Source organism: Tympanuchus pallidicinctus, unplaced genomic scaffold, assembly GCF_026119805.1.
Source record: "Tympanuchus pallidicinctus isolate F22 unplaced genomic scaffold, pur_lepc_1.0 scaffold9, whole genome shotgun sequence".
Taxonomy (NCBI): Eukaryota; Metazoa; Chordata; class Aves; order Galliformes; family Phasianidae; genus Tympanuchus; species Tympanuchus pallidicinctus.
The window spans coordinates 5,360,307-5,387,145 of NW_026294813.1; the positions used below are offsets into that span (position 1 = coordinate 5,360,307).

Genomic DNA, 26,839 nt, shown 5'->3' on the forward strand with positions numbered 1-26,839 from the left:
AATTTCTGTCTCGTCTTCTGATTTTGGCCAAAAGAATGGCTGTGAGACATAAGTCTCCTTTCCTCTGTCTGTACTTCTTCTTTTCCTTGTGGATAATCTCCACCTTAGTTTTTAAAAAGTGTGTATATTCCTGCTGAAGTAGCACAATGCCACATGTACAACATGAAATTTTTATAGGCAGAATTTAGTCTCAAGTTTCCTAAACTGCACATGTTTTAAAAATTGCTAGTTGTCTGCCATTTCCAATTTTCAGTGCATTTATTTTAAGTAGAAAAACACATAGTTCTTTTTGAATCTTGGTGCTTGAAATAAAGCTAGGTGAATATGTTTTTGAAAGAATTGTAAATTACCTAAAAATATGTAGTTTACTCCAAAAGTAATGCCTCCTTTTTATTTCCATGGAAACTACAGCAGACATGAAGAAAACTATATGATAGAGCAAGCTCTCAGCTACAAAACATTATCTTTCAATGCAGTCATTCATCAGCTATGCACTTTTGTCAATACAACATGAACATGAGCCTGCACACAGTGCTTGTAAAATCTACTTCAGTGGAGGTGACCCACTCTCCCTGTCACCACTGCTAAAACACACCACCAACTACCTCACTGTGCTCACATCCACAAACATTATTATCTCAATAAACACAGGTGTTGATGAATGTTAATGATAGCCATTGGAATTCAATTACACACGTGTTTCACACACATTTCCAAGTCAGATACCATTTTGTATGAGTGCATGCCCCTCTGCTCCCATCTGTCTGTCACACGGCAAGGAAATGTAATGAAATATGGTTGGGAAGGTTCAACCTGTTATGAAATACCACAAGCATCTACCTCTGGTATTGCGAGTTAACACAATAAAATATGAAGCATTACTTTTGGAGCACCTCTCATATTTAACAGATGTATGTTAATTACGGAAATAGTTAGGAATGAGTTCATAAAATGGATAGTGAAAAAACAAATGTCGCTGTACTTTTCTCCATAACTGAAGAGCTTTTCAAGGATAAGCTATTTATCTAATAAATTTATCTAATCCAATTTTCATGGAGGTTTTTGATCACAAACTTGTTCAAATTATTCCATGCTATGAAATACTGTAGCCACAGGATAAGGGATTCTTAATCTGACCTAGCAAAGTTGTTCTACTCTGGAAAATATTTCTACTTCTGGTTTTTCTATTGAAAAGCCTGAATACTGGTTACACATGTTAATCAGCTGAAATTCCTCTTTCTTTAGATATTGTTTTCCTGCTTAGAAGCTGGAAAAGTATTAGTTGGTTTTAATAGAGAAATGAGACAACGGGGCCTCTTCTTCAACAGTGCCAACAGAAATCCCTTTCAGAGAATGTATGCATGTACTACGACTTTTCATTTGCATGATAAAGGGAAAAGGTTTAGCATTAATTTCTTGAGGAATCTTCAAATAAATTTTTTCATGTTCTGATTCTTTTCACTAAGAATAGAGTTTTCTAGTAACAACTGGAGTGGTTTAGTTTTGCTTTTTCTTTCCAAACTTCCATCATTTTTCTTGTAAACGGTGTAACAAAGCTTTGGATATCCTCCTGCATGGACACCCTCTGTGAAGATTCATTGTGAGTTAAAGGGTTCTGCATCTTTCCTATCGCTCCAGAGGGAGATGGGAGCATTATAGCAATATGAAAATTTGGAAATGATTTTCTAACATAGTCAGTAGGTCAATACCAGTGTTGTCTTCGGTCTCTCACATGACAGGCAGACTATGGCAACTAAATAGCATAGAGTAGCCAATACAGTTACTCAGTCTGCCACAATATTTTACCTATTATTCCTGTCACAGCAAGTGAAAAGTGGTTTATTACAAAGCAAATTATCCACTTTGTCATGGGCATGGTTGCCATCCAGCAGATCAGGCTTCCCAGGCCCCATTCAACCTGGCCTTGAATGCCTCCAGACATGGAGCATCCACACCTCTGGGCAGCCTGTGCCAGCACCTCACAACACTCTGAGTAATTTCCTTCTAACATCTAATCTAAGTCTCCCCTCTTTTAGTTTAAAACCATTTACCCCTTGTCCTTTAGCTACAATCAGTAATAAAAAGTCTCTCCTCATCTCTCCTATAGGCCTCTTCAAATAATGGAAGGCCACAATAAGGTGTCCCCAGAGCACTCTCTTCTCCAGGCTGAAGAAGGCAGCCTATCATCAGAGGAGGGATCCTGCAGCTCTCTGATAATCTTCCTGTCATTCTAACATGTTTCGTGTGCTGGGTGCCCCAGGCCTGGATGCAGTACTCCAGATGGGGTCTCACAAGGGCAGAACAGATGAGGACAAATCTCTCTCTCCCTCCAGGCCACCCCTATTTTGATGCAGCTCAGAAAGTTGGCTTTCTAGGATGCAAGTGCACAGGTGCCAGAAGAAGTTCAATTTTTAATCTACCAATACCCTCAAGCCATTCTTCAAATGGGCTCTCTATCCATTTGTTGCCTATACTGTATTTATGCTTGGAATTGCCCTGAGCAAGTGTAGGACCTCGCACTTGACTTTGTTGAACTTCAATTACAAATTAATTTTAAAATAAGGTGAAATATTTCTGCATACATTTTTTAGAAGTGTTATTGCTTCAAAATTTCTCCTAGCTTCCAGTTAACAAGTGTTTTCCCTGAAGGAATATGTTGCTTTATGTGGTAAGATTCGGTGACAGTACTGCCTATTAGAAGTATTTAATTTCCTCTTTAGTTCTAAATATTCTTGTAAGGCATTAGTCTTGTTATCAATGTCTATGGCCTGTAATCAATATCTGTGCAAAAATTTTGAGATCAGATTTCAAGTATTTTTCCTTCCTTTTTCATATATTCAGCTGCATAGATTTCTCTCTCTCTTTTCCCCAAAAGCTGGAAATAGTTCAGCTTTTCTGGGAAGGAAAACTCAATTGAGCTTATGGGATTACTTTTTTTCAGAAATGTCTTTAGTTGCCAGCTAATTCAGTCACAATAAAGTATGGTGAACCCTGTAGCAGTTATGTGTTCTTGTAACAGCTGGGTTTCAGGCAGACAGGATCATCCAACACACTTCTAAATGCTGACACCAGTTAAAAATTATTATGCTTGAGATTTCCCCCAGAATATGTCTGAATTTTGAAAAGTCAGCTCTATGAATGATAGAAAACTTGTATTTTATGAAAATTGCTCTTTGTACATTTATGTGCTTTAAAGCAGATGCATTTCCATAGATTTTTGAAGCTATTTCATCAGAAAAGTTTACAGCTGAAAACATGTAAAATATGTAGGCTTCTAATGAGAAAACAAGTACCCAAAAATAACAGAAGAGTACAACCACCCGAACTCAGTAAAATATTTTACCATAAAGTGGATTAAATTATTAAATAATACAAAATAATCTCTGCAGTATCAAAATCTGATCAGAAAGGGTAAAAATGTCTTGACGCTTTCTTAACATCATAAGAAACATGAAATCAATGCACTCTGCAGCTGCGCTTCCTGATTTCAGCACTGATTGAGTGATGATTCAGCTTCATCTGTTACAATCAACTCCTGATTTACAGAAATATCACTGAAGTAATTTCCAAAATATCTTTATTCATTCAACTAAATATTGTCTCTTCTCTGAAATTGTGAAGCTGATAAAAATGACTTAGTGTTCTGGCAATGAAGGCTGCAAAGTAACACAGTACTCAATGTTTTACTCAAATATAACCTTGCAATACAATAGAGAATCACAACTGCTACATCATTTAAGAATACCAAAGAACAGAATAAATGACTTATACCTTTCAGATAGAACAGTTAGAAATTCTGTTATGAAACCTACATTGAAGGTCACCATTGGAAACTTTAAGATCTCTATTTTATACTTACTTGTGTTTCAAAAACTGCAAACAGTTTTGTTCCAAAATCTTACTTTTAATGGGACAAATTTCTGTACAATTCCTCTACTAGTAAAAGTATCTGTTAAAGCATGTCATATGTTTACAGGGCAATACAGGAAAAATAATTGGACTTGATCTTAATGGGGCTTCTTCAAAGTGAAAGTAAGTATTTGATGTAAATCCAGAGGAAGAACTCAGATTTTTGTATAGATTTTCATCAGGACTGTATTTTTATAAGGAAAGAATAATTTTTGGCTGAAAACATAAATATAAAACACACTGACTCTTCCTGACCAAATAATGTTCATGGCAATGAAGCAGCTTTTACCATTAATTTAAAGGGAAAAAAAAAAGAAAAAAAAGAAAAAAAAAAATGAATATCTTACTTTTGTTCCTATTTAGGGTAATCAAAAGAACCATGTTGATAACTTGTTGGAAAAGCAAAAATCAGCAGGTTGGTATGTTCCTTCATGCCTATGAGGGTTTGGAAGGAAGAGAAATTTTTACTGACTCAATTTCAGACCTTCTTTCTGAAACCTTTTTATTTGCAATTCAGTTCACCAGTATCAACTCATTTTTTTTCAGTATAAGACTACTCACAAGGTTATTGTAGGAGCAGCCAATTCTAGACTACTCAACATCTCTTTTCTGGAATAGTATAGATGTGAGGCAAGTTCTTTTTTCTCTTTTCCTTTTTACTTTCTTTTCCTTTTTTTCTTTTTTCTTTTCCTTTTCTTTTTTTTCCTTTACTTTTAGCTTGCCAGACACCTCGTGATGACTAGCTGAATAAATTGTTTCAAAGGAAAAAAAGAGGAATGTATTATTGTTATCAAAACTGTGTGGATTTTGTGCTTTTAGTCACATTAAATGTACTTTCAACTAGTTTAACCTTTTAGCCTTCTGTTGTGGCTCTCTTCAGATTCAAAGGAAGAACAAGCATACCATAGTGTACAATCACTTCAGGTTTGTCAGGCATTTTTGGTATGAAAAGAGCTATAAACATTTTTGTATAGAAGAACAGAACTTTTTTTCTGCTATATCTGAGTGCTTCATTAGCTTTCTCATGCAAATGCAAAGTTTTTCTTAAAATTTTTTCGTACTTTGAAAATTCAAGAGTCCATTCTAAACAGTCAAAACATGATTGGTAAAAGTAAAGGCTTGGAGGCGTTCAGATGCTTTTCTCAAATACATGGAGTTTCTGGTTATGATTTCCAAAGAAAGACTTGCTATGAAAGGAATAATAATAAAAAAAAGGTTTATAATATGAAAAAAATATATTAAATGTTCCTTAAAACCAGAAAAATTCAGTTAGGTCTTTCTGTCAGATTGTATTTTTTCTGTATAGCATTCACTAGTACTGCAAAATTTCGAAGCTTTCCACAAGCGCAAACCAAAACTCTATGAAATACATTATCTACTTAACCAAATAAGTCATTTACGACAAAGTAGGCTACTTCATTCACACAAAGATTAAAAGTGGTAAAGATACTTCTGTGGGATATACATTCTAAAATTCTGTCCGTATAACATTGTAATTATTTGTAAGCACTCATAGTTAGGCCAGTTACATACACATTGCATGTCAATGAAGGTGTTATTTCAGTGGTAGTATTTGAGATGGTTACGTGTGAGGTTAGAAAACTTACTTGTATTATACCATTCTAAGCATCAAATGCTGTAAAACTAGACTTCAGCAAATATTTTGGAACATGCTGCAATTAAAAGAAAAATAACAATCCAGAAACAAACAAATCAAACCGATGCAAATCCTAGTTATCTTTAGCTCTAAAGTCACCCAGTCACAATTTGTTGAAGTTTAGTAGCAAATTCTGGGAAAGTATTATCACATGGTAGGTCTTTTTTTTTAAGGTCTTTTTAAGCTTTTGACTGTTGATGGAGATGAGATGCATACTAAATGAATGCTTTTCTGGTCAGAGACAGGTGAACTAGTGTATATTTTTTGTTTTAAATTCTTTCTTCATTAGATATTTTTTAGGTTGATAGTGCTGGTACAAGATTAGGAACCTGTGGTTTGTTGTGTCTGGTCCACTTATTGTTTAAATGATTTACTCAAGGATGAGCAGAAAGAGGTAGACAGAGAAGACAAGTTAAAGAATCCTAGCTCAGACTGACAACATGTGGCAGTAAAGATTTTCCCCTAGGATAGTACTGATCAGTTTTTCAAGAAGATATCAATGACAGGTATTTCTTATGTAATTTCAAATATATTTTATCTGATATTAAATTGGAAGACTAAGTTTCCAATTAAAAAAATTTACCAGGTCACCAATATCCATTAAAATTATATGCAAAGTAAAATAGTAAACTTAGAGTCTGATACTCAGTACAACACTAAAAAAAAAATTGCATCTATATGTGTGTGTTCATCCTGTTTGCGTCATCCTAAAATAGCTCTTAGATTATACAGTATCTTAAGTTTGAAGGGATCCTCAAAGATCTTAAATTCAACTCCTGGCTCGACACAGGACCCACCAAAAATCAAAACATATTCTTGAGAGCAATATCCAAATGCTCCTTGAACTCTTGCAAACAGGGTTATGGACAGGGTTATGACACTGCCCTGTGCAACCTGTTCCGGGATCCGACCACCCTCTGGTGCAGATCCTGTTCCCACCCCCCAGCTGCCCCTCCCCTGCCCCAGCTCCATGCCTTTCCCTGGTGCCCTGTCGCCGTCACACAGAGCAGAGCTCAGCGCTGCCCTCTGCTGCAGCAAGCAGGAGGCTTCCCCTCAGCTCCTCTGCTCTGAGCTGAACAAATCCAGAGGACTTGGCCACTCCTTACACACTTTGCCCGCCAAACCATCCACCAGCTTTGCAGCTCTCCTTTGGACACAGTCTAATAGTTTTATATACTTTTTGTGTTGTAGTACCCAAACCCGCACAGAGGTGAGGCTGCACAGCACAGAGCAGGGGGGACAGTCCCTCCCCTTGCCCACTGGCAGTGCTGGGCCTGGGGCACCCGAGGGTACAGTTGGCCCTTTGGGCTGCCAGGGCACACTGCTGCCTCATGTTCAATTTGCCGTCAACTCTAAGATCCATTTCTGCAGGGCTGCTCTCAAGCCTCTCATGCCCCAGTGTGTACAGACATTCAGGTAGAAAGATTGGAACTTGCTCTTGTTAAATTTCATGATTGGTGATTGTCCTGCCCTCTAATTTGTCAGGATTTCTCCACAAGGCCTCTTTTCAATCAAGGGATACCAAAGTTCCTCCATATTTAGTGTTATCTGCAAATTTACTATGCATGAGTCTTGCATCCAGTTAATTAATAAAAACTTTGAAGAGAACTGGTCCTAAAATGGAGGCTTGTGCAAACCCCACCAGTGACTGGAAGCAAGTCTTATGTAAGCCCATTTACCATAACCCTCTGAGCCCAACTCATCAGTTCACCCACTGCATTATTTTTTTGCCTGGCTATACACAGAAAGATACTGTGATAAACAGTATTAAAAAATTGTACTGAAATACAACAAGATGACATTAGTTGGCTTCCTCTGGTCAATTAGGTGAGTACCCTTGACATGAAAGGAAAATAATTCAGTTAAAAAGGACATTCCTCTTGTGAACCCATTTAAGCTACCGCTATGTTCTCTTTCAAATGTTTTTCAGTAACTCCAATAATAATCTTCTCCATAATTTTAGCAAGCACTAAAGTGAGTCTGGCAAGCCTATAATAAACACAGTGTTCTTTATTGTTCTTCTTGAATCTGGCACAACATTTTCCAGCTTCCAGTAGGCTGAACAGGAACCAGTCAGAGGCAAAGAACACATTAGACAACTCTTATTTATCCACATACTTATTCATGAGGCAGCAAACCCTATCAAGTGAAAGACCAGTGTCTCTGGTACTTTTGTTAACTTGTTGTTAACATAAAAACTCTTTTAAGTTGTTCCTAGTAGTACTGACCATGTTAAAATTGATATTTTGATCTTTGATCAAAGATCATTTGGTAACTGATCTTTGAACACACACATTTTCTCCCTACAATGTCCAACAGCTTCTTTGTAGTTTTTCCACGTCCCCCGACCTCACTTCTAAGCTCTCAAAGGAAGTCCTTGCTCAGCCAAACTTTTTGACTTTTTTTGGAGTTGCCTCCTCCAGTGCTCTACAAAGTGGTACTTAAAAAGTGCCCAGCATTAATGAACTCCACTGCCTTCAAAAGCAGAATACCAGAGGACCTTATTAACTGGCACACTGAACATCCTGAAGTTTGCTCTCCCCATATCCAGGGTTGAAGTTTTGTTGGCACTTATTCTCCTATTGCCAAGGTCCTTGAACTTGAATGTTTTGTGATTATTGTGGCCTCCATTTGCCAATACTGACAAGATGCAAAAAGTCTAAGAGGGCTCTTTATGTCTCCCCTAGTACCTGTACCAAGAAATTACCAGTATGTGTTAGAAATTTCCTTGGGCTGTTCATATGTGTGGTATTCCCAGCTAGCACCTGGCAAGTTGAAGTAGCTTTTAAGTAATAAGGATGGGATTATTGTAAGAGAATAAGTATGTAGAGTCCTGCTAAGGTATACTGATGATGCTGTGAAGATATCTATATTTTTTCTCCTAAAATTTATCAAATAAAATATCCGTGGTAAATCATTTATATACTTTAGCTTCAATTCATTGTGCATCACCTGAACAATGGCCAACTTGCTGTGTATTTCATGTAAAGTTTTTCCTGCAAAATACACAAAAGTTACTCCATTTCAGTGCAGCTCTGCACTGTGCTTCTAACTGTTGCACAAAGAGCCTCATTCCATTCTTTTGTCCTATTAAAAGTTCAGAAAACCTAACAAACAATTCCCCTTGTCCATCTTTAGATCACAGCTTTTACTCTTTCTCCTAATCAGTGGAAATACGGAGCTGATTGATCCAGTTAAGAATGTGTTACTATTTTAGATGTAATCGAAGATAGATGGTTTTTATGATTTTGAACACTAGAGGGCACAAAAGCACGTTTCCAAAGAAACAGAAGCTTTGCAAATAAATCGAAGTACTTCTGAAATCCCATAGATTTCATGCTCTTAAAAACTATGAGAAGCTGCATTGGTTTATAGCATCACTAAAGCTGAAGGGCTCCTCTGGAAATTACCTAGTCCCATCCCTTGCTCAGTCAGTGTGACATGGGACAGATGGTTCAAGATTATGTCACTGGATAATAGTACAGTTTTATTGTAATTTTGATTCATCACAAATATGGTGAATTATAAATCTAATTTTCCTTTTAGTTTTCAGAAGGAGAAAAATCAGTGGAGTTAAATGTACTGAAAAAATCATGTAAAAGCAGATATTGCTAATATTAATATCAAGTAGTTTTTATTGTTGTTGTTTACTTTTTTAAAAAGAGAAAATACGTTTTACTTCAAACTGTGTAATTTGTTTTTCAACAAGCTGATGAGAAATAAGACAAAACCAGTAGCGATACAAGTATTTAAAGTGATATTTAATAAGTAGCTTCACAAATGAGGTTGTTGGTTTTTTTTTTACTACAAAGCATACCTTTTGAGTAAATTTATTCAGAGAAAGCTTAGGATTTCATAGGAAACTCACATTTTAAATCATTGTATATGTATGTAGGGAAAAGTGTTGATGGCCACTCATTTCTTCCAAGCAATCCTTCTGTCTTTTCTCAGTGTTTTAATCTTGTTGACTGTCATTCTACTGTAATCATTTTCAGAATGTACATTCCATGACTGCTCTTGAAGTGCCATCTTCTATCTTATTACATTGACCCTCAAGATCAGAAGTGGATGTTGGTGGTACAGCAGTAGTGGTTGAACCTTCTCACCAATATCCCATTTCAATTTGTTGGCAGCAGAAGAAGCCATGTGCCAAAGGTGTGTCATTAAATTTCTCCATGCAAAATAAAACAAAACAAAACAAAACAAACAAACAAACAAAAAAAACCAACACTGATTCATCAATGCTTGCTGAACACTGATGTGATGAAGGTCAGACAGTGGATGTGAGCACAGTGAGATGGTGGGTGCTGCAGTTCAGCAGTAGTGATAGCAACAGTGTGTCACCTCTGCTGGTGCAAATTTTTATGAGTACTGCGTGCAGTCCTCTTGTTTCTTGCTGGCCAAAATGTGTAGCTAGTGGTGGTGACTGTATTGAAAAAGAGTGTTTTGTAGCTAAGAATTTGTTCTGTCAAATAGTATTATTGTTCTCTTTATAATTGTTGTGTTTTGTTGTGGAAATAAATGAGAGGCACTACTTTTGGAGCAACCTACATATATATCTTTGCTGAAGAAGAGAACAAAACAAATTCTATATCAAATTGGTCCTGATCTGAACTAATCCTTTTCCTCCTTTCTTTTGAATAAGACTTTGATGTACATCCCCATTTGAAGTTTTAGAATTTATTTACAAAAATTTTGTATTATCATTACGAAATACATTAAAATGCCAAACTGAGCATCAGAATTGACATATATTTTTTAACTGTCACAGAAATTAGCAAAGTTGAGTTGCATAGACTTCAGACTCAGAATTCCAGTCAAGAGATTTTCCAAGTGTTGTGTTGGCAGTATCATTTCTATCTTCTTGTGGCTGGACACTGAAATATGATTTTTATTTCCATCTTTGCCAGAGATCACTTTATTCTCTCCATGACGCAAGCAGAATTTCTTACATATATCGATTATAAATTCACTAATTAAAATGCAGGCTGTATATCAACTTTCTGCCCTTTACACTTTTAGATCCTAGGTAAACCATTTCAATCTTTTACAAAGCTGCCCCATTTTTGCCCTTGTCCTAAGGGAGAATTTCTCAAATTAAGTGGCTGATTTGGTTCTGCCAGATAGTTCTAGAAATCCCGTTGAAAGTATATCTGATTGGAAGAGTACAGGGCAAGGAATTACTCTAACTTATGAATACATTTCAGGTCTTTGAGGAGTTAACAGATTGTTTAAGATCCCTAGGAACAACTAAAATCTTTCCTAGTTAATTTGCTGAATATAGCCTTTGCTTATTTGTGAAATCTCCTTTCAGTGAGCCAGCTTCAAACATGAGTCAGTGGTGCCTGGTAATCATTTGTACAAGCTCTTCAGTTTCATTTGGACTAAAATTAGGTTCCTCTGTAATTCCTGAGTTGTCATTTGTCCTTGAAGTATATCACTGCTCCTTGAAAGAATAGATAAAAAAAGAAGAGCTTTCATTTATGCATTAATTATAAAAAACAAAACCAAACAAAACAACAACAAAAAAACCCACCTATATTGCTCTTCCTTTCTCCCCCTCCCTCTCTTCCTCTCTTCACCTTCCCCCTCTCTCTCTCATATTATAGGTAGTGTTGTTTTGCATCTTTATGGAAAGACAATTCATTTATGCTCGTACACTTGATGCCTTTCTTCTTTCTGTCTGGTATTACTACTTCAGTTTCTAGGAAAGAATTTCACAATTTTCTAATCTTACATTTAGCTCTCCGTGTGATTTACTTCCAGTGGAGACACAATTCTTTTGCTTTCCAAGCAAGAACTTTCCTCTGCAGTGCAGAGCTTAACAATGATTTCTATACACCAGTTATTTTAGAGGCCACAAATAATTGAGGACAAATTAGACAAAATATTTTGTATATGCATATTACTTCAGATAATTTTATCATCATTAAGGCTAGCAGTGGAAAAATATATTGCTCTAAAGTTACTCTAAGATAAAATTCAGGTATTTTATGATGTTTTCAGAATGTTTGGTTTTGTATTTATAGATTCAAATATAAGTGAGGGAGTGCTCGTGTTCTGAAGTTTACATGTCTTTTTTCTAATAATTTTTAACCTATGATTTTAACAAAGTTAAGTGGATTGCTGAGAATCTGGAAGGTAATGAAAGCATTGCAAATTCATGAATATAGTAGAGTGGATGCGTAAAACACAGGAGCTGGAAGCTATGCTGACTTTATCACGAAAAAAATATTAAGTGAGAGCACTCTTACGAATGCTCCAACCTTAGAAGTAGTATCAAGTACTAGAGAACACTTCAGAAACTGTTATTCAAGTGATGAAGTCTTACAGAAATATTCACAGCCATTCACAAGACAGTCAGATTTTTTCACAAAAGCAAGGGCTGCACAATTAATCATTAAAGCCAGCAAGGAATTGTAAGTAGTAACAAGCAGAAAGAACATATGGTAGAAGCAGATAATAGTCTGGGTTAGAATCTTATTTAAGCCTACTAAAATATAATAAGCACATACAATTTTCTTGATACTTAGTCCCCAGTGATTTGTGTAAAGTATTTATGATATTTTTTTTAGTTGAACACGTTAATAAGTATCATAAATAATACTTTAGACTTTCTGACCTGCTAAAACAGATAAGACTGAAGAAAACGTATATATCTTTTGAGAGGGTTTATTGCTTTAATTCAGAATTAAGACGTTTTTGTTTGGAAGATTTTTCTTTCAGGTGGTAGAAATATATTAAAGTCAGGACACTTCTTTCAGAGAAAATACATTTCTCATGGAAGTATAACATTTTAAATAGGAATAATGTAAAATACTCAATTTAGAAGAAATTTTACAAGCTTTGACTGGTGATTGAGTGAAATGTAAAAATAATTTTATTTGATTCAGTCTTATATTTTCTTAATGATTCATTGAAGGTACCTCAATATGAAACCCTGAGCACCATTTTGTTATTACAGCAAGCTAAAATGCAAGTTTATCTTGTATTTCAGTGGCACACTGCTAATACTTGCTTTCTTAGACGTTCATTTCTGTCTCAAAATGGAAAGAAAGGAGGGGGGAAAAATTGAAACTATTTTGTCAGCAATACATTGTGCATAAATATTATTAAACTGTCACTTCTTAATACTGAGTAAATCGTTTTTGCCTCTATAATGATCAGTGGCATTATATTTTGGCATGTCCTACTAAAGCATCAGGCACTATCTGAAAACAGGAAATATAAGTCCGATTGTGGAAAATATCTATAAAATTGCATGTGCAAGTATGAATCATTATTTCCAGTGCAATGATCCTAGTTCAAACTCTGTTTCATCATTTCCAATTGTTTTTTGTTTCCTGCATCCACCACTACTTCATCTGTCAGAATGGGAACCAGTGGATGTGTCCACCTTCCTGTACAGCTCAAGAAACACTTGTTTAACTTGCACCCCCATCTCATTGTGTCCTGGCGGGTTCAAATCCATACCACTGCCTATGCAGGACAGCACATATCCAATGAAGTAGATCAGACTGATCTAGGATGTTGTAGTGAACTGGACTTGACACACAAGACCAAGACACAAGAGAGAGGCTATTTAAATAAACTGTAGTAAGAGTCATGGTGGCCAGGTGCTAGTTATACTTCTATCATGAGCTCTGTCAAATAGCACCATGTGTCACAAGTCCATGTCCTGGGTTCCTATATGATGGGTTTCAATCATATGACCAATGATTGGAGCTAAGTCAGAATAATGTCTGCAAAAGCACCACAGCCACCACTCGTGAGTCTCCAGTTATTTAAGGTGTGGATATACTGGGAGGAATTTACAGATAGAGGTTGGTCTTTCGAGTTCTAAAATGTTTCAGAACACATCTGGAAGAGTGAACTGATTCTTTACAGATATATATGCTTATCACTAGACATGCTTACTAGCAAGAGCTTTTATACTCACATCACTGCTTAACTGATGCCCAAGTATGGGGTAGGTTCGTACACTATTACTTTAAGTTTCCCATTTTTAATCACAGAAAGTATTATTTTATGGTTCATTTATGTGAGGATTCAGAAATAAGTAGCATAGGTTTTGGTATTTGAGAGAATAGTAGAAGACATATTCTCTTGTAATAGTTGTCTCATTGTGGATCCTGTAAACCTGAAGCCATCAAAAATTATAGACTGTAGTGCTGCCATTGAAAAGCTAAGAGTTCTTCAGACCAATAATGCAATACATATCAAAAATGTAGAGCAAAATGTACAATCACAGAACTGCACAGAACATAGAAAATATTGCACCATAAATGTTCATTACAGCATGCAGCTCTATGAAAAGCTTGGTTTATCATAGAGTGCAGTGATTGATTTTACCTATTTTAAACAAAACTAGGAATTTGTTTACTCATGTTATCAAACTATTTTTCTGCAAAGAATTGCCTCCAAATAACTACTTAATGTACTTAATGATAAATCACTTTATGTCCTTGAGTGCTTCAGGAATTCTTCCTCCCTTCCTCCTTTTCTCCCTTCCTTCCTTCTTTCTTTCTGAAGAAGAAAGAAAGAAAGAAAGAAAGAAAGAAAGAAAGAAAGAAAGAAAGAAAGAAAGAAAGAAAGAAAGAAAGAAGAAAGAAAGAAAGAAAGAAAGAAAGAAAGAAAGAAAGAAAGAAAGAAAGAAAGAAAGAAAGAAAGAAAGAAAGAAAGAAAGAAAGAAAGAAAGAAAGAAAGAAAGAAAGAAAGAAAGAAAGAAAGAAAGAAAGAAAGAAAGAAGAAAGAAAGAAAGAAAGAAAGAAAGAAAGAAAGGAAGAGAGAAAGAGAGAAAGAAAGGAAGGAAGAGAGAAAGAGAAAGAAAGGAAGGAAGAGAGAAAGAGAGAGAGAGAGAGAAAAGGAAGGAAGGAAGGAAGGAAGGAAGGAAGGAAGGAAGGAAGGAAGGAAGGAAGGAAGGAAGGAAGGAAGGAAGGAAGGAAGGAAGGAAGGAAGGAAGGAAGGAAGGAAGGAAGAGCCAAGTCACTTCTCTCTTAAGTTATATTACAGAGTTGTTTAATTTCCTTGAATTTCCATAAACTCTGTGATTTGTCTTGATGCAGTGATCCACTGCATGCAAAAATATAGTGACACTAGGTGTTTTTTATATGAAGGTATAAATTTAGTCTGTAGTAATCTTGTTGTAAGAAGCTTATTTCTGTGACCTTATTGTGGTTGGCTGTGTTAGCAGGTTTGCTGAAATAATGAAGGAAGGGCACTTAAGGGGACAAAGAAAAGATAGCTGATAATAAGCATACTTGTTTCTATTTTCTTTGAAAAAAAAAACCAAAACAAAACAGTGAATAAGGAAAAGAGGAAAAAAAGGAAAAGAACAAAAAAGAACTAAAAAAAAAAAGAAAAAGAAGAAAAAGGAAAAAGAAAAAAGGAAAAAGAGAGAAAAAAGGTAAAGAAAAAGGTAAAGAAAGAGAAAAAGAAAAAGGTAAAGAAAGAGAAAAAGAAAAAGAAAAAGAAAAGGAAAAAGAAAAAGAAAAAGAAAAAGAAAATGGAGAAAAAGAAAAGCAAATGTTGATCAAAGTCCTTTTTAGAAATGTGAAAAGGAAATATACCTGGCAATATTAAGTTATTTAGGCTGCTAATACAAAAAATCAGTCCACTTTCGGTTTTATTTGTCACAGAGTAATGATAGATTTTGGCAGGACTCACATCCAATATTATTATTCTCTTGTGCTTTAATTGACTGTATTAGTGATTCAGATCTTAAATGCTATCCTGACTGTGATAAAATCTGTAGTTACTCAAAGAGCAGCTCAAAAACCATTGCTTGAATGGTCACAGTTCAATTCCTGTGCATATTAGACACTATACTATTATATTTAATTACAAACATTGAATTGCTTAAGAATTTTGTGACTTTTGTCCCAGAAACTGGTTTTACTTATGAATTTCATATATTCAAAGCTGATCTCATTCTGTGAATAAATTTATTGGCCATTGTCTATTGGCTCTGTAGCATATTTGTATAACATGAGAAAAATAGTTCCTTCAAAAAGCAAAATATACACAGATTATGTATGCATTTTTTCTGAATAATGTAAAATTCTCAATTTACTTTTTACTATTAAGATAGCACATTTCATCTACTCATAACTGATTGATAGACTTTTCCCTGAGAGTTTGTTATTATCTCCAACCTTTGCTGGTAGAGCCCTGAATATTCCTAAATTGTCTTTGTTAATGTTGTGTGTGAATACTCAGTTTCTACTTCATGGCTTTTCTTATGAGAATTGGCAGAGATCCTGAAAGATCATCAGGTCCAACCTTCTCTAGGAGAAGGAATGCTGCTGGCCTTGCTGACACTACGTAAGTTGGTATTATGAGTTGAATTGTAGGCTCTTATTCTCACTACCCACTAATACTAGGCTGAAATGAGTTTAAGCTTGAATTAATTGAAAGCAGTAAAACAAAGAAATAGATACCATATCTGAATGTCTGAATTCTGTTTGGAATTCAGAATGACCCTAGCTAGCAGCCACTTGAGTTCAGCTATCAGTCACTGGCTGTTTTTCAGTAAAGGGAGTGGTGCATTTGGGAAAAGCTGCCAAGAGGCCTGAAAATTACCAGTCTGCGACTTACTTTCTTAGAGTGGCTGATCTCTTACAGATGATTAAGCCCTTTCAGAAAAGCTGCTTAGTGATATAAACTGATTCTCTTTAGAAACTGTGAGGAAGGAAGACACACTCAAAGGGAGTAAAGAATTAAACAAAGAGCAATTTAGGGGTTTAAGGACATTTTTAGTATCAGTTTCCTAGCTGCTGGCTTTTTACAGTGCTGAAGAGAAGGATGTTGGAGAACAGAGGGAATTTTAACTGTGAATAGTGTTTTAGGGTTCTTATTTTATTTATTGGTGTGTTGTTTTTTTTTAATATATATTAGCTGTCTGATGCCAACCTGTTCCAATATATTCTGTAGAAAAAGGAAGATTTTCAAGAGATTGTGAAGAGTTAGAAAGCCTTTTTTTGGGTTGTAGTGAATAGTCAAGAGTGCCGGCTGTTTCTCGTTTGCCTTAGTTCTACAATTCTCTGCTCTTCAGTGCCTGCTACAACCAGCCAAGGATTTACCATGAGTCCCCACTTGAATAATGAGATAAGAGGCCTGAATATAGGAAACGTTTGCGCAAAGGGCATGTCTCATGCAGCAGGAAATCCCAGTTATCCCTTCTAGTCTGTGCTCTCAGCCAGCCACATCTCTGCCAAAGCATACCATAGGAAAAGGACGTTCCCTTACACAGTTACAAGTGCTTCATGACAAGTGCGGGGCACATCCAGTGCAACTGTCCTGCTTCCCCACTGATTAATATATTTCTTAGACAATTTTAGAATTTTATCTTTGCTGATGGCCTTTCTGTGGGATCCTTTTGGAGCCTATATCCCTCGTCCATCTCCAAGAAATAAGATGAGATTTCGCTTTTTGAAGTCCTACAGGTATCTCCTTTAATGACTTACGGTGTAATTGACATAGGTAATAAAGGCAACTGTTTTTTTGTTATTATTTTTTAATGGGATTTTTGGGTATAAGAGCCTGGAAATTGTATTAGCTTTGACTTCTGCTATTTCCTTGAGTTCATAAGGGCTTTGCTGAACCTGTTTAGTAGGAAAATAGTGTTTCCGTGTTATTGTGTAATAGTATAAATAAGTGACCATGGAAGTTTATGAAACTGGACTATTCAACCTAATAATAATTTTGAATCTAATATTTGCACTCAAAATCTGAGAAAAGGTACAGAGTAATATTTATGTCACTGTTCTTGTGAAAGTACTCATTCTAGATATTGTAAGTAATTATCGTAAGGTAATTTATGTAGTTATAAAAATGACTCCTAACTAAGTCAGAAATAGTTAATCTTTAATGCTCATGGACTTTTACTGATTTGCACAGCCAGTGAGCCATATTTGTTAAATATTTTTGTGTTCAACATTTAAGAAGTATAGTCACGATAAAAATACACACATTCTGTTTCTACCTTAGCTAATATTAAAAAAAAATGACAATAGCAAAGTATTTTTTTCAGTATTTCTTTTACTGCTTTCTGCAAATGGATCAATACTTGTTTCCAGTTTCTTTATTTATAATAGAGATAAAATAAATTTGAAACTTTAAAATTTTTAAAAGATCCTCTCACTTGTATATAACACAGAGTAAAACTTGTTAAGTATAATCTTCACTATTCATTGAGACACAGTCATATTTATTTGCACATGTGTAAAATATTAAATGAGCATGAGAATAATTGCTTTAAGTAAGGCTATCACTGGCAAATACTGTCAATATAAATATGATAAAAAATTGGCTAGATACAATCCAGCATCTCACAGTGTTTTCTTTGCCAAAACTAGATAGTTTATACAGAGGGAGCTGTTTTTTTCACCAAAAAAGTAAAAATAACAAATAATGGGATTTGAATAGAGAACAAATATATGGTATCTGTTATGATACTATTTTAGTTCCAAATTGGATTGTGTAATTGGATTAACAGTCTCTTAAGGCAGTATTTTTATATATTTTTTTTCTTTTTGCTTCAAAAATACTAGTAATATCTTTTAGAATCTTATATCAATTTTTCAGAAGAAAAAAATTACATAAGGTAGCATTTTAATATAGGATATCCTTTTTTTATGATTAACTTACCTAAATAGAGCACATTGTCTATTTATGTTTCAGTCTAGCAAGAGTAGCCTTAAATATTGTTAATAAAAAGAAAGTCTTATCTGAACTTCAGAGATGGGAATGAATTTTGTTTTACCATAATAACAGTGTTACAGGTTTGTATTCCAGGGTATCTAAGGAATTAGTGTGATTTTGATGGTAATTTTTTAAAAGTTGAGGCACGGTTCTTATGTGTCAGTTACTAAGTGTCAACCATTTGTTTTTATTAGTTAATTTAAACATAACTTTTGACAGAGAAGAAGATTTTAAAAAAAGAAAAGCTATACATATTTATGTCACTGCCAAAGCTCCATTCACACTGTAGGTTATATTTAGAAATCTACTACAAAATTTTACAGTACACAGTCCCTGTGTAATTTAATAATCTTGTTTATGTCAACTGGCGGTTCTGCTCACGTCACTGAACTATCTGATGTCAAGGAGCTTTGGTTTCTAAAACAGAATTCCTGATAATACTATCCAGCTTTCCATAACTTTGTTTAATAAACCATGCTATTTTATAATCTTAGTTTAAATTGTGAAGTTGCCTATGATTGTACAATGGTTTTTGTTACATTTGGGCAAAAACATGGTGTTTCTCCTCCGATATACTCAGAAAACCATTGATTAAGTGAATCATTGTGTTTTCCACTTCCATATTTTCTTTTTGAAAGATTATGTAATACATGAATCCCTCCTTCTCTTCAAATACTGATTTGAGTTTCATTGCTGAGCAGCAATAGCAGGGGGTTGCATATGTGTCTGAAAAGAACAGAAGTCGTTAGAGAGGAGAAAAAAATGTATTGATACAGAACAAGCTTTTCTAGAAAGAACTGGAATGCAACACAGTTACACAGAACTAATCTTCTTCTAATCACTTAGAAGATTCACCAAAGGATGATTTGCCCTACATATCTGGCTGCCCACTAAATCTTCTATCACTATAAAGGATTTGCAGATAACTGAGTGGATATCTGAGTAAAATTTGTATGAATAGGTAGTGGCAGTAGCATGCATTAAATTGAATAACCGAACTTTTTTCTAAATTACTACACTGTCACAACTGTATCTTCATTTGAATAGCTGTGAAGAATCACTCCCTGAAATGCAGTAATCATGAAATTTCTTTTTTTATACAGAAAACAAAACAAAACAAAAGGTTCTCTGTTGTTGTATGTCTTTTTTTTTCTTTCTTTCTTTTTTTTTTTTCCTTTTTCTTTTCTTTTTCTTTTTTAACCATATGTCATATTTCCCTGCACCAGAGGAATGTTCATGTGGCCGAAGCCACTGCCAACTTCTGCAGCCAGCTGCTCATTAGTACGTAAGGAGGCAGATTCCCTCCTGCCAGATAATTGTACTCCAAGCCACTAAACTCTCAGGAGATAAGCTGTAAATGGAATCTCTCTCAAAGAACCATTTTCAGAAATTCCTTCTCTTAGGGGATTTCTTAATGATGCCAAAGATTTCTTAGTTAGCAGAGTGTAGTACTCTAACCTCTTTTGTTATTACCAGCTTTGCAATAAATTGGAATAGAAATCAGATTAAAGTTTATTATTTTATTCATTATGGATTAAAGTCCCAATGCACTGGAGCTAGTTTGCTTTTTTATGAATAATCACTCAGCAATGTCTGAGAAATAAAATTTTTGAATGCACAGGCATGGACTTTTCTAGCTAACATGATGAATCAGGCAATTGTTTCGTTTTGCAGCTCAGAAGTTCTGTAATTCAGAAGATGTCACATCACTTAAAATGATGTTTTGAGCCTAATTCACATTTATTTTCAATAAAACAGCATGGCAAAATGTCATTGTAACCAATTCAACCTTTTGATTATGTTAGCTTGAAATCCTTGGGAAAAAAGAGAAAGGAAAAAAAAAAAAAGAAAAAAAAAAGATAACAGGGTTTATTGCTAGTCAGGTTAAGCAAGAATAGGATGATAGATGCAAGTGAATCATACTTGACACTTGGCATTGCTATAAACTTACATCCTTGGCAAAATGGCACAGATCATGTTTCAGTACCAGTTCCTAAAAACCCAGTAAGTCAAGTTACAGCCCATAGGTCCCCAGCAGGAGGAAGAAATTGAAGTAGTATTTTCTAAAGCTTCAGACTATGCTTGCATTTTAGGCTTGATCAATCCTCACAAAGTTGAGTCAATCTATGATAGTGTGACAAGTTGACTCTGTCAGTATTTCCCATTTCTTCTTTGGACTACCAATACTTGATGTTTGTTTTGTGGCATTTTTGTTGTTCTTACTATCATGAAAGAGATTTAGCTAATGTTGAATGAACAGAAAACTGAAGTATACATACACAGAAATTTAATCATTAAGGTTTTTCTAGTTTCTGTTGATGTAAACTCTAGTAGCCAAAGCTAATGTAAACTAGAACCTGTATGAAGAACGATCAGGAAATACAGACTGAAGGAAATTATGCTAAGTAGGTTTGCTATGGTTTACAATAAATATCTTGGCTTTGTTATTCATTGCTGAAACAATCACTGTATGAAGTTGATGTTCCAGATAAATCTGGGAGCAGCCTTCAGAATCCCTCTGGAGTGAAGAAAAATATTTCACTAGCCATTAACACCAGGAAACAGTCTGTTTGATTTATGAATTTTAGATGTCCATGGATATTTATGTTAATGTCAAGACTGTCTGACTTGCAATTCCCTTATGTATAACAAATTCTAGAAGCACTATAATTAGATCATCCAATCTGATACCCAACACATCAGGAAAAAGCTGACGCTAGTTCAGCATGTACCATGTCAAAATGTTGTAATTAATTTCTAGAAACTGCCTTATAGAAGGAGAAAACTATTATAGGAGTAACCTGTAAAAGTTCATTTTATGACACTGTAGAGTATGTTTGTATCCATTGCAGATCTAAATACACTATTTTTTATTGCAAAGGAAATTAAAAATCTCAAATTTCTTGTTGGAATTAGTAAATACAATTTATTTCTTAGCCCCAAAAACCAGTAATAGCTGCATATTACTTATTGTTTCAGTCATCTGTGTGAAAACAGCATATGAGCATTAATAGCAAATTTCTGCAATATGGCAAAAGGCAATTTAAAGCTCTAATGTGCCTTTCTTAACGTGCCTTTAATTCTGTGAGTTAAAGAAAAGAATGTAGACAAAAAATGATTTTAAAAAAATAATAAAAAAATAATACCAAAAGACAACCATAGCTCTTGACCACATAGTGCATTCTAACACACACACCAGTCCAGTGTCCCTTATCCAAGGCCAGCTATATTTCATAGCAGAGGTGGTCCATGACAGCTAATCCAGTCTCCTATCCTGTGTCAAATGTTTGAGAAAGAACAGCAAGAAACTTGCTGGTTACAGTATAATATTCCTTGAGAGAAAAATTTCAAGTCTCCAGCAGACCCCTAAAAATTAGTGTTTTTTGAAATGGTGCTAAGCTTTTGGTGTCAGCATCATCTCTGGATATTTGCTTTCACATGTGAACTCTCTGTGGAGTGTAAACATTTCTTCATTCTGTTTTCATCGTTTTCTTTCTAGTATTTTTTTTTTTTTTAATAGGGTTTTGTGACCTGATGTTAGTAAAAGGGTTAGCTGCTGTTTTTTGTATTTATATGCTCCTCTTTTTCATCAGCTTTCCAAGTCATCTATCCTTTCACTGCCTCTTTTGACATGGAGATATTGCCACTTCCACATCATTATGTCTCTTAATCTCTTCTCCTAGCAGAATTCCTTCTGATGCTCAGTGACTAGAATGAAATGCTGCATTTCTAATCTTTGTAAATAAAGCTATTCCTCTTGTAAATGAACCATAATTTTAAAGATGTTTCCATTGTAATATTTCCATTATTACCACCTATTTCAGTTTCAATGTAGTTTAACAGATTTGCTGAGTAACAGATACTGAATCCCAAACAATTATCTCCCATTCCTTGAAATATGCGATAGTCTCTGTACTAGCATGTTTAGACACTCTGTATTTTGAAAAGTGTTGAATAGTCTCAATTCCACTGAGTTGTAATTTTTCTTCTGTTCCATGTCTACCCCTTCTCTTTTTATTCCGAGAGAAGTTTACAAGGAGTTTACAGTCTGCAGGAGGTGGAATTACATTCCAATTTCCATTGGAAAAGAAATCCTTCCTGATGAATGACCAGTTTTACACAACTTTCTATGGAAAAAACATTTCTGTTTTAAGATGAAGAAATCTAAAATGCGATTTTCAGCCTCTTTTCTCCAGGATTCCTGGCTTGCTGGGAGGTCAGAGGGTCCCTTCAGGCAAGCTGCCAGAAACTGAGCAACCATAAACAGGAGACATATGCTTCACATCAGCTGTCCTGTACACTTGGTCATTAATACATGTGTATGTCTTCTTGTGTTTATATACACCTATATAAGTTTATATTATATTTGCCTTAAGCATACACATGTATAATGTATAGCTGTATACATATACATATATCCTACATTAGAATGAGTGAAGTATCAGAAGTTGGTCAGGAAGAAATAGCGCTTACTTTACTGTTTGTCCACATGAACTCTACTTCACTCTGTTTATTTAGTCATTTAATTTGCTACATTTCCAGTCAGTACTCAGCATTTTAGTGGCTTAGCTTTCACATACTTGGTACAAATTTCTGTTGAAACTGCAAAAGCAGTGACACAGCAGAACAAACAACATAGCTGAAGAATATCTGTCGTCACTCCCAAGCAGGATAAGTTCCTGTTAACACTAGCTGAAGTTGTTTAGCTAGTGAAGAAACCTAAAATGGAAGAAAGCAACACTACTTAAATGGATTATAATTGTTTTCAGATGGAGAATGGGAGGCTCTGTATTGTCTTTGTTATAACATACACTGATATAAATAAATAGATAAATAGATAGATAGATAATAAAAAAGAGAAAAATACAGCTTGAGCTACGTAGGTATTGCTTTAATGTACCTTCAGATTGTGTCAGACTGTGTCAGACTGAATACAACTTAAACTGCAGTTGCTGGATGTTAAGCAACCATACCAGATTTTTCAGTGTCCTCATGACTTCATCTGAAGGCACTTTTTCCTTTTTCCTGCTCTTTCCAGACACCATCATGCACCTAAGCCCTTGTTATAAGCTTCTGTGGAAGTACTAGCAGCCATCAGAAAGGAATTACGTTTAGCCAACATCAGATCTACTGCAAAAAGCTTCTCAGTCACAGAAAATGAGAGTTCACACTCCAAAGAAAATCTTGCTAGTTTCATAAATTCTGAATCATGTACTTTTGCACATGACCATTACAGGTGTGCTTGGAAGCAAGAACAACTGGCTGGCTGAAGCTTCCATTCTGACCAAAGGGTAATGCATCCATAGGGAATTAGAGCTCCTTTCTTCAAATCAGAAATACTCCATTCTCTTCCACTGAATGTAATGTTTTCTCTTCCTTATGATAAACTGAATGTGGCAATAGATGGAATTTAAAATTATCAATTATATTATGGCAAAGACAGCAGGATCTGCTAGTCAGATAGCTGTGGCATCAGGCAGAAGCATCTCACTGAACTGAGAAATATGTAAATGATGTCATTTCTGACCTTAACTCACATGACACTAAAAGTCTCTGATGTTTTCTTATGTTTATGTGTTCTTTCTAAAAGTGCAAAACATATTTCAACTTCTAATGGAATTTCTAGATAACCATCTAATTACATCATTTTTTCTTGCTTTTTGCTCATCTTACTCATAAGCAAAAAACAAAAAAACAATAAAGGAAAAGAAGGTGGTTTTTGAAAAGCTCAACTAGAAAAGTGAGGATGACAGCTTTCTAAGCAACAAAGCCCATCCGTTTTATGTCATGTACTAGCAGGAAAGCCAAAGGTTTCAACATCACTTGAAACAGGACTGAACAGTAAAAAAAAATTGATAAATGAAAACTTGAGTCAGTCTATAAGGCAACAGAAGATAAAAGCAGAGTAGTAGGGCTTACTGGTAGCAAATGAAAGAAGCTAAGTTTGTTCTAAATCCTGTACAAGAAAACACTCTAATGAATATGCCATGAGATGTTCATGAAATGATGAGTTTTTAAACTGAATTATCTATTCAGAATCATTTCCTTGCAGCTGAGAATCAGGGAGAAATTTAGCATTTTACTGCCATATGTGGTGAAATATGTCAGCATTCATAATGAAAATACAGATTTTTGATTTTTTTTTTCCAATAGAGAATATACAGCAGCCATACCTTCTCTTAACATTAATCTCAGCATCCAGATGAAAATCTTAATGAGAAAATCACGTAGTCTTAAAGAAGCTATTAAGATTAAAACAATTTTTTTTTTCTTATTTCCTCTTGTCTACAGTCCCTCTTGAGCTTTCTTCCATGCACAGCATCTATTAAAACATGGCTTAATTTGAGGCTCCATACAATTTAGCATAAAAATGCATTTTGTTCTTGTTTCTGATAAACTCTGCTTGGGATCACAAATACAGAAAGAATTCTAACTAGAGTGGTTTTGCAATTCCAATCCAAGCACATTTTAATGAAAAAAAAAAATAGTGTTTGTAGTCAAGAGTAAAACTGATATAACACAACTGGTGTACTGATACATGGAGTTAATAGCAAAATTCGGTGTGATTTCATTAAGTTCTTTTTCCAGAATACAGACAAAATTTTAGATATGTTAAAGAAGCATAAACCCTTGTGATCCACCAAGTGCTTAAGCTTTGCTCCCACATTTTTTTCTTGTTAGGCTATCCTTGCTAGAATATTATTTACAATAAAATGATAACATAAAATGATACATGTTTATGTTTTGCATATTTTTCTATTCAGAATCTTAAATACATCATACATTAAACTGCAAAAGCATATAAATGGAAATAGGAATATATGTTAATCCAGGTTGTGTCTGTTGAACAGAAAATCAGACAGGGATACAAATCTTTTCTATGCCAAATGTCAAAGGATGCATGTTTCTCTAAATTTGATACAAAGCTCTTTTTGATATGTCTTGATGGTATTACAAAGTGCTAGGCCAGTTGGTTTTAGCGAGAGCTTTTTAGTGGCTCTGATTTTTCTTTGTGTCTACACAGTGAAGAAATCAATCTGTAAGTCCTTCCAACTGATGAACTAGGAGGCAGGACAATGTTGATAATACTTATCTGTGCTACTCCACTGTCATTTGGAGTGGTCACTGGTCCAGATCTCAGGTGGTCCATGGTAACTCACGAGCCATTCTCAGATGGGCTTGGGAGACTCTTAAGTGGCATAGGCCAACGTTGTGCCATTGTAATAATGAGTAATACTAGCAAACTAAAATAGAAGTCTTCAAAAACTATGACAAAAAGAGATGATAAGGGAAATATGGGTTAATGGAAACCAGAGATGCTGAAGTAACACAGAGATGTTGAAGTAAAATGTCTCAAAGCAGAGGCACCAATTTTCAATACTTAAATTACATATGTAAACTGTATATGAATAAAGCTCCACTAAGAACATTTTAGTGTCTTTCAATGCCATTAAAGTAAACTATCATAGCTTTCTATTGGATTATGTTCTGATAGTGTATGTTACAGTACTGTCAATCTGTCAATCTCAAATTCTTGGGGAAGAAAAAAAAAAGAGTCTCAAGTGTTTAAATCTAAGAGGGCTTCCCAAAGCCAGAAAAGCTGGGAGCTTGATTTAATTGCGGTTTGAGATTTTTGTACAACTGCTGGACTTCAGGAGCTTTAATGAAAATATCATAGTCTGTGAGATTACAAATAAAGTTTTAGAAGTTGGCAAGGCAGGGTAATGCCACTTTGATAGTCATACCTTTAATTTATTCATCAAAAACTCCATTTCAATAAGGGTTTTCAGTGTAATATGAACAGTGGAAGTAAGCTACAGACTGGTCATCGTGATGTCAGACTACTGTCAAGTATTTGTTTCTTTTAGAGTACTAAGGTAGTCAAGTGATTAACTCAGGCTGCTATCAACATGCAACAGTCTCCAGCCTCTTCTTCCCTGATAACCTTTCAAGATGCAGATTTCCCAGCTCTCTCAGCTGTACAAGACTGTTTTAAGATGTACAGAGGGAGGTAGACTATTCTAGAAAAGCTGTACTTTCCACTGAGAAAGAAAACTGCTAAATTTGCATTTTCTTCATCACTTCAAAGCAAGAGTTGGTCTTTGACCAAAGAAAATAGTTTATAACTTGGACTATACATTTGAATTAATCTGTCATTTTGATTTTAGTTTGTACTAGCTAATGAAAGTTTAAACTAAAGAGGATACAAGGTAGTCAGAGAATGTTAGTGAAAATTATTTATTACAATGAAGAGCAGTCTGGTGTGATCACAATTTGCCAGTTTACCTTTAATAAAGAGAAGTCTATGGGTGCCTTTTATTGTAAATGATTTCAACAGAAACACTCCTGAATATTCAAGATAATATTTACTATGGATAAAATACATTATTTTGGTCCTGTAATATTTAGTTTGCCATTAAGTTTCATACACTCTGCTGCTATAAAAGGATAAGAGTCAAATTGCTTCCAAATAGACACTTTCAGTAAGACACAAAATTTTTCGTATCAGCTTTCTGCGTGTACAGAGTCACCTCCCTCAAAATATCTTTTTTGTGTAATAGCATAAGCAGT

At 34.9% G+C, this 26,839-nt stretch overlaps 1 protein-coding gene across 6 annotated transcripts in view; it reads left to right on the forward strand.

The window, feature by feature from the left end:
• PDE4D (phosphodiesterase 4D) overlaps window positions 1-26,839 on the forward strand; it is a 570,552-nt gene that overhangs the window by 386,473 nt on the left and 157,240 nt on the right. The window contains exon 1 of one of the 6 annotated variants that reach the window (XM_052670423.1): window positions 15,740-17,010. The exons of the other annotated variants lie outside the window; for them this stretch is intronic. Within the exon in view, the coding sequence (XP_052526383.1) occupies window positions 16,922-17,010 (89 nt within the window). The 5' untranslated portion in view covers window positions 15,740-16,921. Of the gene's footprint in view, window positions 1-15,739; window positions 17,011-26,839 lie in introns of those variants that run through there. 6 annotated transcript variants of the gene reach the window in all.